At 38.7% G+C, this 20002-nt stretch overlaps 1 protein-coding gene across 3 annotated transcripts; it reads right to left on the bottom strand.

Moving 5' to 3' along the window:
• Positions 1–1643: 1643 nt before the first annotated feature.
• LOC116247232 (ubiquitin carboxyl-terminal hydrolase 8) lies at positions 1644–17957 on the bottom strand. Of its 3 annotated transcripts, none has more exons than XM_031619271.2 (14): positions 17149–17948; positions 16648–16902; positions 14679–14823; positions 13676–13735; positions 13428–13523; positions 13217–13322; positions 12960–13138; positions 12638–12778; positions 12332–12502; positions 10111–10368; positions 9882–10030; positions 5293–5835; positions 4850–5120; positions 1644–2197 (listed from the first exon to the last, which is right to left on the bottom strand). In XM_031619271.2, exons 1-14 carry the CDS (start codon positions 17277–17279, stop codon positions 2066–2068), a joined length of 2637 nt encoding a protein of 878 aa, XP_031475131.1. In that variant the 5' UTR covers positions 17280–17948; the 3' UTR covers positions 1644–2065. The 3 variants fall into 3 exon arrangements, with proteins under 3 accessions (XP_031475131.1, XP_031475129.1, XP_031475130.1); XM_031619270.2 differs by adding an exon at positions 3062–3154 and having other exon boundaries at positions 2058–2197; positions 12960–13322; positions 17149–17957; XM_031619269.2 differs by having other exon boundaries at positions 12960–13322; positions 17149–17949.
• Positions 17958–20002: the final 2045 nt, after the last annotated feature.

Below are 20002 nucleotides of genomic sequence, written 5' to 3'. Positions count from 1 at the left end.
CTCTTGGATATTGACTGTTTCGTGATCGAATCCGTGTTTTTCCCTGTCTGTGCGTGAATGCAGCTTGTATGCTTACTGAGATGCCATGCTTTCCTTCTTTGGTCATTCGGTAGGTTTGTGTGCACTCTTCCTTCTCCGATCAATTCAAGTCTGGGAATGAACTGCTGAAATGGATGCAGTCAACTCAAAGCGATAACGAGGAAAAGGAGATTTTAGCTGTGCTGATCGACAAATAAAGTCCTGCTTGGGTCGGATATTGGACGTCTAATTTTGCGCCCTTTGCACCCACCGTCCGCTCATTCACTGGAAGTCCTTCCTGATGGACTTGTTTCCGGTTGACCCCCTTTGGACTGATTTTTTGTCTACTGCGCGTTTGCCACAGTCCCTTATATTTGTTGTTTATTTTGCAATACTTTTCTGTTTAGCTAGTCATCTTGTGAACATCATTTGGGTAACCCCTGCAAGCCTTTCCCCCAATGCAGCTGCTGTTTCAGCAGAAGGAAGGGGTTGCTACGAAGAAGAAGAAGCGCGCATGGTGAAATTTCAGTGCCCAGCTTCATTCATTAATTTGCTGTTACTAGGCCGAGGGCAACAAAAGACGAAGATGTGGACATCGGATTATCACCCTTGCCACGTTCAAGCTTCCCGAGCACCCTTGCCATCTTCCAGCTTGCCGAGCCTCCACTTTTACGCGTCGGAACCCAACGTCTTTCTACCCAACTAAGTTGTTTTGGCATGTTCCACAGCCCTAATTTGGTGAACACGCTACCTCCCTTTTTTGAACAGCACTCAACTTTCACGAATTTATACAATGACCGAAAAAATGGAAAGTAAATGTGTCACCAGATTTAATTGTTCTACTTCCCCGATGCATCATGTCATTCCTTTTATGTTTCTTTTTATTGACAATCTTTACCATTAACTTTTTCTCAAGAATTGCCAATCAAAAGTGCTAATGACATTTTTTTATAGTGAATTTTTTGTTAAATGAGTAATAATAATATCTAATTGTAATTAGTTCAAACTTTTTTTATATGATTAGTACTAATAATATATAATTATTGACATACAAATTAAGCTTGACCTTTCAAAAAAGTCCCGACTTTTCAAAAAAGATTTAACTTTTTCACAACCTTTTCATCATTGTCTTTCCTTTCCATAATTTCCTTTTCTTTTCATTAATAAAATTCCATAATTTCCTTTTCTTTCCAAATGAAATTTGATCAGGGTCAAGAATGACATACAATTACAATTTAAACCTTCTTTTCCTTAAAAATGAAAAAAAAGAGTGATCTTATCTTATATTAGCTCGTACAAGATTCGGCGACCGTTTGATTTAACCAATAAACCGACACCCCTTCAGCGAGAAAAAGTCTGAACTCCATGCGCTCCTGCCTCCTGGCAGTCGTGGTACCTTCGGTATCTTCCAAACCTACATTTGAGATAGCTACCATTTTTTGTTTTGCCTTTAGGGACAAAAAGTTTCTAAGCAACCATGTGGGCAAAATACTTGTTCGATTATATGGTCATCCTGACTGATGAAGGAAATCTGAATCTCAGGTCCCATGCATATCGACCCGAATAAGTGTCATGGTCTACCCGCTTGTGCAAGCTATACTTGATATCTCAATGGGTTCACGCCATGAGTAAAAGGAGATGCAACATCAAACACTTCTCATTCTATAGTGTAAAAAATATATATTTGATTTCAATAGCTACAATAACAAATCGAATCAAATACAAGACCTCACAAACTGTTGACAGCCTTTCATTGTGGTGAAAGGGTTACATGATCGAGATATTAGTAGAACTACAAAACCTGGCATGGGCAGACACATCTTCCCTAGCTTTGCACCATTTATGTTACAGCAATTCCATCAACCATTGTTCTGCACATGCCTTTAGTTGTCAGTATCCTCAACCGCTCGAATGAAACTCTGAGAATCAAAGAATATCCTCAACATGACCATCCTATTAAGTGTTGAAGTTAATAAATTGCTGATAGTTCCCGAGATCTTTCAGCCAGGCAATGTTGTTGTCACATACACATGACATGTTAACACATCTAGGTTTGTGATGGGCCAACGGCATTTCTTCTGTAGAAAAGTACATATGCAGCTGACGTTCTTATCTTATCTTCTGAAATCGGTGAAACGTGGCTATCATCAAAATCATACCAGCGATTTTCTCCAAGATGCTGTCAGACAACGGAAAACATTTCACAGATTGCAAATGGTGAAGACTAGTAAAGAAGCAGGTGCACAAGGAAAGATCAGTGCCATTGTTCACAACAGAAGGAAAGATAGTTCATTTCAGTATCACCAAAAATGAAAAGACCGAGTAATCTAATTGCATAGGAATGGTGGTGATAATTCTTTCAGAATTACTAAAGAATCATATGTATGAGGAAAAGCAGTGTCATCGTTGAGTGGAGAAAGAAAGATAATCCATTTTGATATTACTGAAGTATGGACTCGCAAATCTCTCTGCACAATGAAGTAAAATCATGAGACAGAACAGGGATAACCTGCCAGTCGAGCTTTTTGACTGGATACACTAGGACAGCAGCATGTACACAAATTAAACACGGGCATGTGGAGCAAGAATTTGCAAGAATTTGCAAGCATGCAGAGATCCAAAAGTATTAATGGTGTCAGAATATGAAACGAAATTCCATACCAGGGTATGTTGATATGATGGAAAAAATGTCTCAAATGTACTTTTGAGACACTCCATCCAAAAGTACCTCCTCACAATCAAACATGTGATTTAAGTGTCACAGCTGCTCCGTCACATTTTAAGCCAGGTTTCCCTTCCTTTGGAGGTGAGACCCAACATGGGTACCTTGGGGTGTCTACGACAGTCTGTCCACACCTCTCAAACAGGTGCCCAAGCTATGATAAACTTCTGTTTATTTGTGCATGTGTACTTGATGCAAGCATCATATCAGGTACATTCATACACCATTATTACATCATATGTACTACACAGACCAACAAGAAAGTCCTATGGCAATCCACAAATATTCTTTTTTTGTGCATGTGTGTGCAAGAACATATACCATGTAGCACAGATCATTATGGTGGGATCATAGTACAGCAGGAGAGTTTTCTCGTATTTTAGCTTTTCTGGGGATGTGGGCCCTATATGTCATCTGCATGGTAAAAAAAAATAAAAAATGAACTCATACATGTGACAAAATGGGAAAGAAGTCTTCCCAAACCTTTAGAAAGCAATTACAACATAATATAGATAAGTTCACCAAAATTTTATGATAAAAAAGATTGAACATAGCAAACATAACATGTAACACCCCAAAAGTTAGTCTCACATTGAAGATTGTGAGAGATCTTCAATAATGACTCATAAAGGGGCTATTTAAGTGATTGGTTGTCCTTTGGGTTCACATCAACCTCAACAGATAATGCATTAAGACCCCAGCCCAAGCATAAACATGAGACGAAACACTTACTACTAGGTCCATTAAGCTAGCTGCCCAGCAAAGACATAGCTGGTCTGCATGCTAATATAGATAACTAGTCAAAATCAGACGACAGACAAAAGAGAGTAAACCTACTAAAAAACCAGTCAGGAGTCAGGACTCGTTGGGACTAATCGGTTGAAGTCAGTCCGAATCAGTCTCCAAACGAACAAAATGAATAAAAAAATATAGAAAGACATCAAAGTGCCAAAAGTTACAGAAGGCATAGAATATCACTACAGATCAAGTAATACACATAAATAAATCACTAACATCACAGCGCACAATGATAAACTGAAGTTTAAGCATCCAATGCTACTTAAGAGCTTACATGCAGTTGCTTGGTTCTCAACTCGTGACAAGTCAACCAACTACTTGACAAACCAATGAAGTCGGTAAAAGGTGCACTAGTACATGAACACAATTGATGAGGGCGAGCTAATATGGGCTAGTCAATGGCTGACTAGTCCTTATGTAATACTTGTTTGTTTTGCTTTGCCTTTTTTTCAGACAATATAATTGAAACACATTATTGCCTTTTTTCCCTTTCTGATTATTTCTGGTTTGTTTGCAATCAACATCTTTCATTTCAAAAATGTGCCTTTTTCTGTATAACTTGCTTTATTCAAAACATAACATATATACATCTATATATTTGTTTCATAGTGATATGTTATGTCTTTATTACTTTTGGCACTAATATTTATATATGTTAAACTAAATAACGGCACACATATATGAGCCTTGTATAAATAAGTACACATATCTATGAGCCTTTTAAACACTTTTTTACAAAACCAGACACGTTACATAAAATAGGAAAGAGGAAAACATGCAAACAGAACTAGACAATAACTTGGCCTATTTCAATAAACATAAAACAAGGAAACAGACAATGTCACAGCATACATGTTATGTAATATGCTACAATTTTCGTTACAATATCTTTAGTACAATATGCCTATTATAGTATGACAGTACATTAACAGGTAACATGAAAATATTTCTGTTATATTATGTTACAAGTTACAACAAACATAATTTTAGACATATTACGAAGAGTGATTTACAATAAAGAAAACATAGCAATATGTTCATATTCCAATATTTTTGTGAACATAAGACAGTATGAAATCTAACCAATAACTCATTCTAGCCAAACAATGACTAGTGATAAGTGATTGAAGTTGGTTGACCGGCCATGATTTTGGGCTCTAGTGATTTTGACACCATTGACTAATGGACTCTCTGCGAGTCACTGACTTGCTCAACTAGCTAGCCACTCAGTCCATACTGATTTGGCATTTACCTTGTTTATTTTATTGGTTGATGCATAGCTAGATACCATGAACTGAGAAGGCCACTTACATGAACATAAGCAGTGTAATGACCACCTCCCATGCTCCCATAATGATTGCTCACTGCATATAGCTTGTAATAATAAGATTGTCCAGTTTTCCTTGCAATGTATCTTGATAGGTCCAAATCATGGATTGGAAAATCTATGAAAGATTCCAGTTTGTTTTTCACAAAACGGCTATACGAGAACCTCTTAAGGTGAATCACAAGAACCTCAGGGAGCCTCCATAGGTCTAATTTCTTGCTGGCTTGCCTATGCATCTTACAACTTGGACAGTACCTGCAAAGAACACTCACTAGATTGATAGACAGCCTATATGATACTCTAATCAAATTCCTTGAATGGAAAAAAAAAGAAATTAGAGCTATGCAGCTGATTTATACAATATCACCAACTACATGAACCACTAAGAGCTACAAAACAAATATTTAACATATGTTGGGCTACCTACCACATATCTTCCGGTCCTAAAGGCTCCTCCTTTAAGAAAGCTTCAAGACAAGCATACAGTGTAACAGACTCCGGGGGTCTTTTCGCAAAAAGTACAGACTTATATACTTCAGGAAGATTGCTAAGATGATTTATATCATATTGCTCAATTAATGCATCTGGCCAGCAAGCGAGAACATGCAACCGTCTGCATGTGTCTGTAACAGGAAGTGCACTATCCACATTAATAGTAACATCTTTGGTCACACCCTTCTCATCTGACAGGAGAAATCTGAACTGGGGACAAAACTCAGGTTTCTCATTTGAGTCATTGCCTTCTGTGTCTAAAGAGGAAGTTTCACTGGCTTCACTACCTTTCTGACATCTATTATTACCATCATCATCAAGGCCATGAACTTTTTCTTGCGCCGGTTTTAGGAAAGGTACCATTAGCTTCTGGAAGAGGTGATGAATATCAGATCCATTACAAGTATTGGGCAAGCATGTGATCAGAGGTAGGCCAAAAGCTTTCGAATTGGATGTGATTTGCCCAGTAAGGCAATGCCTGCCAACAGAGCAGATTATTAGAGAAGTCAGGAAAAAATGACTGGTGGAGAAAATATTCTCCAATTCTAAAATCATCATTCTGCATGAAAATAGTATTTCAATCATTACTTGCATAGGAAAATTGCATGCTAGAGCTTGAACAAGAAAAATAACAAAGCTTCTGTACTAATTCCAGGTTTCTGACAACAATATGCTTGAACAATGGGTTCACTATAAATATTACCTATTAACTTATCTCATTCCTACTAAAGTGCACACAGCAAAAGTATTTCAGCAAATTGGTTTACTGCAAAAGGATGTCAAAAATGGCACAGAATATTTCATGGTGTTTACACCTTTCTTATGGATTAGGAATTTTGTAAGTTTTATCAGAATCAGACAGCTATAATTGGAGTAATGCACAAGAGTCAAGACTCGGTGAAAACATATTTTAGAAGCCAATAGGCAGACCCGATCAACTGAATTGGCTATTCTTTGGTGTCAACTTTCATATCTCCACTTTCCCATTTTCATCTTCCATGTTCTAAATCTTATTATATGCAAATTTAGACTTTTGATTTTGTGTTACTTAGAAAAACTTAGTCATGTTTTAATTCACAGCATTATAGCCATCATGTCACTACGATTTGATTATCAAACTGAGTAGATAACATAATACAACAATGTGGTTTCTGTGATGTATGATGTACCAGTATTATCAGGTTTCAGCTTTTATGTTCTAACTTCTAAGCAATTAGTTTATTTGAGTGTATGATATCCTAGTCAGCTCATATACGATACCAATCTTATTTATCCTAGCTGGCAAACTCACCGAGCCAGTTCGGGAATCGCCTGAGTCAGATCAAATCGTTCAAAAGGTGGGTCATGATCGAGGGCTTGATCTGTTTAGGTGTACGCTTTCCCACCCTAAGCACTCCATCTCTGTGCGGCGAAGGTTACACCATAACACAAGGGGGCTGGCCAATGCACATCACCAGTGCAGGTGACACAATCCCCTATCCAACAACCTTCCCTTCCGGTCTCTCTCTCTCTCTCTCTCTCTCTCTCTCTGTACTTAGGGGACTTCTTGTCCCCAAATTTTGCTATATATTTCCATTTTATCGGCTCTCTCTCTCTCTCTCTCTCTCTCTCTCTCTATATATATATATATATATATATATATATATATATATATATATATATCTCACACACACACATTCCCGTCAAGAACCAAGACACCCAATCCCTCTCTCCTGATGACCCCCAATGAGAATCGTTTTGAGGAGCTCTCTTTCTCTCTCTCTCTCTCTCTCTCAGGTTTTCTGTAAACTGGATTCATTTTTCTGGGAGGATGCCTATTTGTTAGAAATGAAGGTTGTCTGCACGGGACTTTTTTTTGCACATGCACAACTGCAGCAACCTGTTTATTACAAAGGAAATTTCATGGTGCTTTCAGAAATTTCTCCATTTTTGGATGCAATTTTACGCAACAAATGTTCTCTTGTTGTTATACCTGTCATTCTAAATCTGTTAGAAGTGCTTGTGGTGCACACCACAGAGAGCATTCTTCCTTTTTATTATCTTGCTCTACAATCTCAACTTTTGGCTCTAATTCTATTATTTGCATAATGGAACTAGTGAGATGATTTTCTTCTAGTGGCAGTATAAAATAAAATAAAATAAAAAGATGGGCTCACACTTCAAAGTTCTTCCACCTTCAATTCTCATGGTGGTAGTCCAGGTAGATAGAAAAGATGGATTATGGAGTAGTTTTCTCAGGGTAGAATCCCTTTTATAGAGTAGTTCTCTCGTCTCATGCTAGTAATATGTTAATCTCTTATCAATTACTTGTTCCTTTAACAGACGTTGTTTTGCTAATATATAGCAGTAATTTTCTATATGCATGTGCCACGTATGAGCATTGCTAATTTTGTTTCTAATGACTAATATGTGAAGTCTTACTTTTATTAGTTTTTATTCTTATAACTAATTTTTCAACTTACAAGAGTTTAATTGTGAAATAGGATAGGCTTTTCTGTAATTGCCAAAATATTGTTCATGAATATACATATTACATACAGAGTTGATTGTATATCGTTCACCATTACTTGTCAGTTTATAAAGATGTTGAACTTTCTTCATTGGTTTATAGTAAAAGTATGTAATAAAAATTTAAAACCGGACTCAGCCGAGTCACCGAGACAACTCGCTGACCAAGCAACCCAGTAGTTGGCCGATCCAAGTCCAATTTATGGGTTTGCCAGCTATATTTTTTTATAGTATTCATTGTCCCCATTACTTAGCTAAGTTGCAAAAAATTGAAAGCCATACACAAGCCAGTCAAGCCCCTAAAAGGATTAGTCAGGCAATTACAGTAAGAAACACATGTGCATAAACAGACTTGTGTATAGATTCTTAAACATGTCTACTAATCAAAAATATAAAGACAGTGTGGACCTATTTACTAGTCATCTAATCAACTTAACTGATGCTGCACAAGGTGCCATGTGTAAAACAACCTTTATAAAAAAGTTATTAATAATTAGTATTTTGACCTTAACAAAGTTACTTCAATGTTAGGACAACTTAAAAAACTCTGCCTTCATTCAATGCACACAAATAAGCATTTAATGAGAAAAGAGATAGAGGGAGTTGTATGTGTGTATGTGTACAGAAATAAAAGGAGAAAAAAGGAACACGTTAAAGGCGAAAAAACACACGTATACACAACTTGACAGGAGCACATATACATCTAAAGAAAAGAACATGCATATACAAGGTTAAACATATTAATCCTTGAAAAAAGCCAACTTTCCAAAATCTATCCTTAAAAGAGGAAAAAGGACAATGTATTTGTTGGCACTTGGTAGCTATTTTTACATGAACTAGTTGGTCAATGATTGATCATTGACTAGTCAACCTAGTAGGCCGACTAGTCCACCAAACTAGAACCTGGTGACTTTAAGGCCAGGAACCAGTAAGCTGACCAGTAAAGGCCAACAAAGTGATTAGTTGGATCAACTTAATCACTAGTTTCACAAAATAGGTACTCAGAAATTAGTTACATCACAAATATTATTCAATTGGATTTCAACAACCCCTTTTTCCTTTTCCATTAGAGCTTCTTTTAGAAATCAAAGTAGCTATAATGGTGATATTGAGTTACAATTTTTTTCATAGTTCAATCTAGAACTAGAAGTATTTAATCTTTATGCTACCGACAGATCCTGTTTTGGATGCCTTACACAATGTGCAGTTTGCACATGCTAGGAGAAGCAATCTACTAACACATTTTGCAATCTAAGCTTCCAGAACAAATCCTTGCAACGTCTTTGACATTTATAAGGCCTATCGGCAATGCAGTATTTTTATGTTTGCAGGCCATTCACTTAGGGTAATTATGACAGGATAGCATTCTTATCTTACATAGGAATAAGGTCATTTTAAAAGGCCTTTGTAGATTACATACTTGTTGACTCCAGCGGCCCAGCCACTTTATAGAAGCTGGTATGCAGCAACTAGGTGAATTTGGCAGCTTCTTTCTGAACAGCCACATTGGAAACTTTAAAACATGAAAAAGAAAAGGAGAAAAAAAATAGTGAAGGCAGATGACAAGGGTGTCCATCGTAGGTTGCCAACTACACCCATCAGAGGTATTTTTATTACAGGACTGAATAGGTTTCATGATGCCAAACACTTTTCTCGTCTCTACAGGATTCCATGAATCAGCCTCCATTCAACACCGAATAACTTGGATTCCCAAATGGGAAGCAAGAGATTTGGACATTCAACTCTCAGGAATTGAATGTTTGTTTCTTTATATCAGAATTTTTGGCTTTAGAAGAAATGAACATCTTAGAGTGGAAGTTCCAATAAGTTGTACACTGAATTTATGAGCTACGAGTAGTAAATAGATGAGACTATGCCACATTGTATAAAACAAAATTTTAACTCTGGTATGTACTTACTGAACAGCTACTCAATTAACTGCTATTCTAGTAATAAGTTCTGTCATGCATGAACAAGAAAAACTAACAGTATTTTTTGGAGAAAAATATAACAAACCTATCCAAGCGTTGATGCATGAATACCACAATAGGAAGATTCACAGAGTCTTTTGAAATCCTGTATCCCACAAGTCTGTCATCATCTCTAATCAGCGAAAGGGAATCAGAAGGCTCCTCTAAGTAACGAATAATTCGATGGGAATAAATCTGGACACACACGAAAAACCCTCAGAAAAATATGTGAAATTGGTGACACATGTAGACACGTGCACATCATAAATGCATACCTCAGCCATAACAAGTTTCTCGTCATCCTTTAATGCACAAGCAGTGCCCATAGCCTGAATTAGATCACTGCATTTCCCATATTTGGGTACATTTACAGTATAAGGAATTGGTAAGGATAAACCATCAGTACTGAGGAGTGTCACTGTCATTGTCCGGGTTGTGGTTGAAGGTAGTGGCAAAGATAGATACATAAATGGATCAAATGTAACTGACACCTTGCTGCATACAGGGCACACTAATGTCGACCTGTACTGACCCTGTCACATAACCAGTTAATCAGGCTGCACCTTCAAAAACTAAAAGAAACAAAGCCTGCAATTTCACCAAAATGGATTTACATAATGTCTGAATCCTAGAGAAAGCAATTTATTTGAATAGTTTCTCTCTCTGAACCATGATATAGAGACATCACAGTGTTATCAATTTTTAAATGCCTATAAACATAATATAACGAGTCATAAACTGTCCATATGTGAATTTGAAAGTGTTGAATTAGAAGATTTTATGTTTCTAGGTGGCACTTTGTAATATTAAAGAGTTATAAGATCTCTTTAATATTTCCTTTATTTCTGTTTGATGTAATCTGTAAATCTCCTTTCTACCCTAATCTCTTTATAATGGAGATTAGGGTTAGTGAATCGATTAAGGGTTTTCTTTCTCTAATTACGGCTGCTACTCTCTCTCTCTCCACATCTCATGACACGGCTCCAAGCCTCACGGCTGCAACATGGTATCAGAGCCATCGTGACTAGCGACGTGAAGAAAGTGGTGGTGACATGAAGAAAACAGTGGCTGGGGCGTGAATCAGGCTGGCGACGTGAAGAAAACTGTCGTCGGCTTCTCCTCCTCAGGCTGGCGACGTGAAGTATAACCATTCTAGTGGTTTATGTTGATGACATTATCCTAACAGGCGACTCCGATGAAGAAATTTCTGATGCAAAGTTGTTTCTTCAAAAACACTTTGTGACGAAAGATCTTGGTCCACTACGTTATTTCTTGGGAATAGAGGTTGCTCGCAATAGGGATGGTGTCGTTCTCTCTCAACGGAAGTATGTTCTTGATTTATTGCAGGACACTGGGATGCTAGGAGCTAAACCGGCTAATCCACCTATGAATCCACACATACATCTTCATGATAACCAAGAAGAATTAGTGGATTCTCGATCATATAGATCCCTTATTGGAAAACTCCTCTATGTTACTGTGACCAGACCAGATATTAGTTTTGCAGTGGGGAAGCTAAGTCAATTTATAGAAAAACCCAGAAAAGTTCATTGGGATGCTGCTTTAATGGTATTCAAATATTTGAAATCATCTCCTGGCAAAGGCCTTTTGTTCACAAAAGGCAAGACCCTAGAAGTGGAAGCTTATAGTGATGCTGACTATGTTGGCTCAGTCGAAGACAGAAAATCTACCACAGGATTATGTGTATTTGTGGGAGGCAACCTTATATCGTGGAGAAGCAAAAAAACAAGGTGTGGTGTCAAGATCTAGTGCAGAACCCGAATACAGGACTATGGCTCAAACTGCAGCAGAAATGACTTGGGCTAGATCCATGCTATCTAGCCTAAGTATGTCGATTCCACTTCCCATGAAGATGTATTGTGACAATCAAGCAGTCACATACATTGCAAACAATCCAGTTTTTCATACAAGAACTAAACATATTAAAGTGGACTGCCATTACATTCGGGATCTCGTTCAAAGAGGGACAATTGCCACTATTCATGTTCCTTCAGAAGACCAAGCTGCGGATATCTTCACCAAAGCTCTTCCTATTGATGATTTTTCTAGATGTTGTGACAAGCTGAGCATGTTTAATATGTATGCTCCAGCTTGAGGGGGAGTGTTGAATTAGAAGATTTTATGTTTCTAGGTGGCACTTTGTAATATTAAAGAGTTATAAGATCTCTTTAATATTTCCTTTATTTCTGTTTGATGTAATCTGTAAATCTCCTTTCTAACCCTAATTTCTTTATAATGGAGATTAGGGTTAGTGAATCGATTAAGGGTTTTCTTTCTCTAATTACGGCTGCTACTCTCTCTCTCTCCACATCTCACGACACGGCTCCAAACCTCACGGCTGCAACAGAAAGTATAATAAAAAAGATAGAAAATTGATCTCAAATGTGTCTCTGCATGTTTGATTCAGAATAGTTTGACAGTTAGAGGAAGGCTTCAGCATTAGTTACCGCATAGTACAAATTGATATTTACTTACTTGGCAAACATCTACAATGATGGAATCATTACGTGCTAGGTGATTGGCCCAATACTCGTCAGCGACTTCCTCATCTGGCCGACCAGGTGTATCTTTCGATTCTATGTATGGCTTATGCTTCACACGGTTCAGATCTTCATGAAGTCCATCCAACAAAAAGGCAAGAAGCTCCTACAGAGGAAAAGAGAAGTAAATTCAGGTTATATGTCTGATAAGTACAGTGAACTGGTCAGATCTAACAATCATTATAGTCTGGAATTGAGGCACCATAAAGCTGGACCGTTTACAGCAAGAGATTTGACTAACTTGTGAATCATGTTGATTGAAGCCACTGAATTGAGGGGCAAAACGAGCAAGTTTGGATTTAAACAACTGAGGGGTCACCGGAGTTCTCCCAGGAGCCCATAATTTCCTTAGTAACTCTCCAAATGCAACAGCAAGTTCCCCCTACTCAAAGAAAGGGATGAAAATGGGAAGCTTTGAAAATAAACAAAGGTTACACATGAAAGGAAGTCCCAATAAAAATTATTAATGGAAAATGTAATATGTTTAAGACAAGGTTACCACATCCAAGAAACATTTTAGAAAAGTAATGATGATGAGAAAAAACATAGAGCGGGAGTCATACATCCATCCCCAGTGGGTTATGCTGATTTATTTCTCTACTGTAGTCCCCAAGGAAATATTCAACGAGCTTGGGTGTATGCGCCAAACACTGTACTGCACTATTCATGAAGCAAGTATTGCCCAGGTTCTGCAATCCGAGCAATCCTAAAGAAGCAGATTTTCCATAGCTCCCGCCCATTACTGAAATGAAAGAGTTGGCTGAACTTGAGTCCACTTCAGTATTGCATGTGCTGCCATTAGTGAGAAGGGAACCATTACTTGAAGATGCTAGGCGAGATTGTTGGACAATTACATCTTCTTTCCTTCCTTCGCTTTTGCTTTTTACAGAATCAGTAACCTTGTACACCTGCAACTCCAATAGCATCTACATAACACGAAAGAATGAACAAGAAAGTGAGAACCAAGAATGTCAAACCGCATCAGCTTCAGATAGTGACAATTACTGTTCTTCAAATTGACCAAGCAATACCTCTTGATCTGCTTGACGCTGAAAATCCTTAGGAACTTTTATTTTGTCATTCATGAAAAAAGAAGCTGTCTGCCCAGATAAGTCCCAAATTTGCACCTGATCCAGCAGAACAAAAATTAATATAGCCATTGCATGTCTCACCTAAAAACCCTACACCTACACCAAAACAATGAAATCAAATCAGGAGATAAGAAAAAGGCAGCCTCAAAAACTCAGAAAAACAAAGGAAAGAATAAGCAAACACATACCGGTTCAGATTCAACACTGAAAATTTTGCAAGCCCGTTTGTAAAATTCTGGAATATTATCCTGGAAGAGGGAAAGATAAAAGTGAGGAAACTAAAAGTGATTGCATTATATATATATATATAGAAAAACTCACCCAGCTCACTCATAAGAGTCACCAGATCCATCATGATGGACGGTTGAGTAAAACAAGGAGAAAAAGGTGATAGCCATTTTCATCGTCTGCATTAGTTCACACTTTTTTCTCCTTGTTTTTCTCTCAATCATTTATCATCATAGATCAGACAGCCCTCATGAGTGAGCTGATTGACTCTGGATAGTCACCATTCACTCACTATATAACTAAAACTGTATATATATATATATATATATATATATATATATATATATATATATATATATTCACCCAGCTCACTCATAAGAATCATCAGATCCATTGTGATGGACGGCTGAGAGAAAACAAGGAGAAAAAAGTAATGACCATTTTTATCATCTAGTATTAGTTCACACTTCTTTCTCCTTGTTTTTCTGTCAACCATCCATCATGATAGATCGGGAGGCCTGCATGAGTGAACTGATAGGCTCTGAATAGCCAGAGTCGCCATTCACTCACTCTATAATCTATATAATATATATATATATATATATATAGCACATAGCCATCCACATGTGAAATTATTAATACCTTCTGCAATATGATTTTTTAAATGTTTTCTAATTTTTCTACTTTCAGATTTAAATTCTTGAAGAAATTCATTTTTTTTTATATAATACCTTAGATTACAACCATCTTATTTTGCATGCAATCATTTCCGGGCTATGAAACACATTCTACAGCATGGTTTCTATGAGTTTGGAATAGTTACAACCACATCAAATCCATAGAAAATAATGTATCATGATGCAGGCACCCAAATTGTGTTTTCTCTAATGCCCACTATATGAGTAACTAGATATAGCAGCAATGAAAAGAAAACAAAAGGTTGATGAGACAAAAAAGAACTACCTTTTTGCTTATCCTTGCAGTTAGTTGATTGCTATCACGCATCACAGATAGCCTCAGTCGTAGAGGATAAACTTCAAGTTTACTATCTTCTACCAGATTTCCACAGTTATGAGCACTTTTAGAAACGTCATTCCTACAAGAAAACCTGAGGCATGCCCAATAAGCTGAAATAAGCTGCCATGATAAAGAGCAAAGCAAAGAGAAGAATACGAGCACACAACTAAGACATATGAAGGACAGTCCACAAAAAAGTCTAGAGTCCATGCACTAGGGCTTAATCATAATCATGTATGGCTATGAAGAACTAAAAGCGTTTCTTTGAACAATAGCTTATCAAGACTTAAGGTTGCCAAAAGCAAACCTATATCATATGCATTGGATTCATTATCTGTAACTTTGCTCTTCAGCTTTCCTTTACTCATAGAACAGTCTTTCTCCTTTATTAGGAACAAAAGACATACTTTGTGATGGTTCCCATAGGAATAACTTGTTAGAAAATTAGAATGTAGCACCACAAGTTAGCGTCAACATGTATATTCTCAAAATGTTGAGATAACACTAGAAAAGCCATCATGAACGAGGCCTTCCTTGGAAATGTAATCAAATTCCCATATGTATGACATTGACAACCCACTTCCTCCAATACTTTGCCAGCTTTATATAATCATTTTTTTACAATACAAGAATGAAGAAAAATTGCATGCCATAAAATTAGCCATAGCCATGCTAGAACAGAGTCTTTTGAAGGAGCTCCAGAAGTATTTCTTCATTCATGAAAGTTTTAGCCATTTTATAAGGTACTCTCATGATAAGGGTGCCAAATTATTTAACTTTTGAATAGCTAATTCAATTTTCTAACAACATGCTTATGGCTGGGCTTCTATTTAACCACTATGACGCAACAAAAGCCCTGTAATAACATAGGAGCCATTTTGATACTACAATACCATGAGACTAATGCATTCACGTCCATGTAAATGATTAATTTCTGTATAAAATAGGATCTCACTGAAAGCCCCTGAATAGTTGACATTTAAATAGAAGTTGAATATGAACCTTTGTTTTTCTTTTCCTTTCTCGTTGATTGGAGCTCGTCAGAAACTCTAGATATCAAGATTTAGTAACATTTCCATTTTGATCTGTTGCAGTTGGAATATGACTTTTGCTTGAGATTTATGGTATGAATCTGTTGCTACGATTTGGGATTATCATGTTCGCCAGAAAAAATGAATGATTAATGTTACAACCTAATGTGCTTTTAAAGACACACTCGAGGTCCTTAAGTCATTTATCGGACAATTAGCCTCAGCAAGGTTGTCACGTGTAGATTCCACTCATGAGCTCAAATAATGGACATGCACGTATATTCACATGTAAACAATACTAACGTACAGCTTATGTATGTAAAACTTACATGCCTCTACATGCATGCCTGCGAACCATATACAGTATGTTTGTCACATGTTTGGGGAAAATTGGACGTTCCTAAGTGTTTAAAAATTTGAGAATCCTGTAGACATATAGAAACAAGAAAGTTTGGGGATTTCAATCGTGGAGAAATATAGTTTAAATCTCCAAGTACATTTGTTATGCAAAAAAAAAAAATGTTCTTCTAGTGTCTTTCCACCATATATTCAGGGAAATGGAAAATGAAGGCTGAAAGTCCATAATCCCAAGGGCTGGCGTGACGCATTGTGATTGGTGGTGGTCAAAAGCAGGAGGAAAACCTAGCTGTTCAAGTAGTAATTTCATGTGCTAAATTTGGTAATATTTCATCAGGCGATAACTTGAACATCAGAAGGGCACAAGAATTGCAACTTAAAAGTTAAATCCGAAGGATGTGTATACACCAAAAGTGTAGCGACCATAAAGAGCACAGGAGATGAGTTCGCAGAACTCTGTGGTAGTTTGCAGTAAAGAGGTCTGAGTTACCATCAGCTACGAAAAGAAGAACGGATTTGATACTTACCGGTTAAGAGTTTGAAGCCACATATCCTCTGTGAGCAGTGCATAGTCCCTACCAGAGACCTCGCAGTCATTGTTCTCAAGCCGCCCGGACAAATCTCCGCGTTGCTTAAGGTTGAAGACAAGATCAGAGACGAACATATTGGTGATGATCTTCATGGGTCCTGCATTACAAGGGGATGAAGCATAAACGATAGCAGATGCGCTTCCACCTCCATCTTCTTCGGCAGCGAAAGCATCTTGCCCTTCTTTCCACCATCTGCGGCACCAAGATCAGAATTAACACGAGATCTCGCCAACCATTCTCAAGAGAGATGGAATGGAACTCGATAAAAGCATCTAGTCATGCAAGCAATAAGGTATATGGACAGATCGAAGCTCGCGGTCTCCCTTTAGTTCATGTCGTATTATGTGACAGACAGCATCGATCATTGAGGGGTAAAGAAACCGAAAAAGATAGTTGGGAGAAAGGAAGAGGAGGAGGGAATATGAAAAAGCGGAAAACCTGTAGGGCACGAAGAAGACTCTTTCCCCTTCAAGGACGGGCCTTTGAGAGGAGTCGGAAGAAGTGTCAGGGCTTGAAGAAGCGTCCATCTCCATGGGGTTGCGTTCCGCAATGCTGAGTGATCGCCTCATCTTCTACCGCTCTCCATGACCACTCATAGGCAGGGATAGAGACAGATCGGCGGGGGTCGGACCGCACGGTCCGCACGTACTGGGAGTAGGGGTTGGGGGAAGACTGCTGGGAGAGGGCTTTAGGGGATGGGGGGAGGTGGAGAAGGCGTCTTCTTGCCACCACTGCCACTTCCACCCCAACCCTGTTATATTGCCTGGCGCTTTGCCTCTCTCTCTCTCTCTCTCTCTCTCTCTCTCTCTCTCTCTCTCTCCCTTTTTCTCCTGTTTGGGATAATATTCAAAACGTCGCCCCTCTTACTTTAATTAGGATATATGTACAAATGCGTCTCGCATATGCAAATGGAGGTGCGAGGAAGCGAAGCGAGCAATGGAGGTCCCCTCCTTCTCTGCTTTCAGACACCCACCACGGATGACCGATCCCTACGTCCCCTTTCTCCTCCTCCCCTTCCCACCCAAGCGAAAAACGGAAAATGGGAAGGAACAAAACCAAGATCTGAAGCACAAAACAGGAGACCCCCAAGGAAGAAAAATGAAAACCCAGACCGCTCCACAACCCCCTCCCCAGCCGGCCAGGTCGTATGAATGTCAGACAGTGAAGGATGGATTTCGATTGGAGGAGAAAAGGAAGAGCAGGAGGAGGAGGAGGCATCAGAGTATAGAGAGAGAGAGAGAGAGAGAGAAGGGGGGATGGGATTGTGGTTGTGGCCCGTAGGGTCCCTGCTCGTGTGCACGGTGGCAGGTCAAACCCCGAACCGACTCGTAAATGGCGCTCGTTGTACCGGCTTTCCCTCAACAAAAACACACTCTTTTTTTCGCGGTTGGGTGGCGTGTAAATCCTCAGTTCGATTCTTGAAGGTGAAGACATTGACGAGTGCCTGCTCTTTCTCTCTGAGCTGACGGAAGCGTGGTTAATCGCACCACCAGGGTCCATCTTCTCGGTTTCGCCTTTTTGGCCTCAGGAAAGCGCGCCTCCGCCCGGACGGCCGTCGGTAGTATCGACTAATGCTCATGATTTTAGCAAAACTGGGACGTCAGTGTGGCAGCACTTCCGCCTCGTGCCCGTGCCTCTCCCTTTTCCTCATCCAACCGCAGGTGTGTGCCCGTTGGCTCATCCGTGGGTTCCCGCAATTCTTGTTTTATATCGGCCATTCTTTCGAGATTCTGCTTAATGCCAAAAACTCTTACCATTAGTCAAAATGCTCTCTACAGGTTTAATTATTGCAGTATGTTCCCATTTTTTTATCCTTTTCTTATCTCCTACAAACAATGCAACTTTATTGCTTAGCTTGTCTATGTAACTACTTCAAACAAAAACAGGAAAGGAATAATGGCTTTGTCGATTGTACTTGGACTATGAACATTGAGGAAATTTTTTTCCGAAAGGAAGGAAAGTGCAACGTGAAAGGTGCATTTTGTGTTGCTGACTTCAAATGTTACACTAATTAAGGTGATTCACCTCCCGAGGAAAAAGAGGGAGAAAGATCAAACGCCCATCGCGTTAGTTACTCAAAGCCTCACCTCCCCTTGAGGTGAATCCAGTTGTAGCATACTTCTAAAATTGTTCAACAATTCTCGTTTTCTTCTACGTAACTCATACATTTTCAGATGGGCTGCTTCTCCCTGCCTTTAGAAGGTTTTTCTAACTATTATCTTATTTTATGCTAAACGATTGCCTCTCATGTGTCAACCCTTCGCTCTTCTCTCCTCGTTCTCTCTACCTATGATCATAAACGACTTGGACGTCCACAGTTTGAGGGCTGCAGCAGGTGGATTCAAATCCATGCCCAAGTTGATCAAAATTTTGTTTCTCTTTTGGATCGACCGACCTGCTCCCGGGTTCTCCATTATATCTTTTCTGGTTTTCTCTGATCCAAGCTCAACGAAGTCTTCCAGGCCAACGCGCTTGAGGGTCGGGCAGATATCAGACATATTGTCTATACACTTCAAATTAAAAAATTCAGCACATGCACTGCAGTCCAATACACAAGCCAGCGACAATAGATTCTTGGCCCTGTTGACCACTCACAACAAATAAACATTGAGGATGCTTACCGTGGGCTTAAATCCCGAGGGAACCTCCCTCCTTAAGCCAGTAGAGTCAGCAGGATGGGGATCAGGTCATTCCGAGAATAGGGTTTAAAAGGAGAACTGGTCAACAACTAGCTGCATTTATCCCCCATTTCCGTTTCTTTCTTTTTTCATCTCCCGCACCCAGATAGTGTTTGTTGATTAGCAGCATATTTCACAATACTCTTTTAAGTTTTAAGAAACGGAATCGTTGGGTCCAGATTTCTCAAAATTGAGTATCAGAGGCACATTTTAAGTGTTTGACAAAAAACAGAGGTCAGTTGTATCAGTTCACCAAGAAACTGCAGTGCTTAACCACGTTAACAAAACACAAGATAAAGTGAATTAACAACCACTATATAGGGAATGAAGACTGAAACTGCCATATCCATAACTTGATAGATATGTAAGAACAAATTTGATATCTGTTGCAGGGTCGAAGTAAAGATCCAGAGGAGAAAAGGAGGAAGAAACGTCCACCAAGACAAGGAAACCCGACAAGAATTTACCTGAACTAACAGGGATATCCATGCACCAAGTACCCATTAGCCAGCAGGACTTGAAGCGGACACGAAATACCAACTATATTGAATTTCTGCCTTGCATTTATTACCATAGAGGATTAACCAAAACTAATGGTTACTTTTCAGTGGATA

This window comes from Nymphaea colorata, chromosome 2 (assembly GCF_008831285.2).
Source record: "Nymphaea colorata isolate Beijing-Zhang1983 chromosome 2, ASM883128v2, whole genome shotgun sequence".
Lineage (NCBI taxonomy): Eukaryota > Viridiplantae > Streptophyta > Magnoliopsida > Nymphaeales > Nymphaeaceae > Nymphaea > Nymphaea colorata.
The sequence above is the reverse complement of the archived record's forward strand: the minus strand, read 5'-3'. Positions and strand labels throughout refer to the sequence as shown.

What these genes read in the sequence shown, in the direction of transcription:
- LOC116247232 (XM_031619269.2), bottom strand. Translation starts at nt 17,279, where the DNA reads ATGAGGCGATCACTCAGCATTGCGGAACGCAACCCCATGGAGATGGAC. An exon ending in AGCGTCAAGCAGATCAAGAG is followed by an intron (nt 13,323 to 13,427) that starts GTATTGCTTGGT and finishes CGTGTTATGTAG; the next exon opens with ATGCTATTGGAGTTGCAGGT. An exon ending in TTAGGACCGGAAGATATGTG is followed by an intron (nt 5,121 to 5,292) that starts GTAGGTAGCCCA and finishes TGTTCTTTGCAG; the next exon opens with GTACTGTCCAAGTTGTAAGA.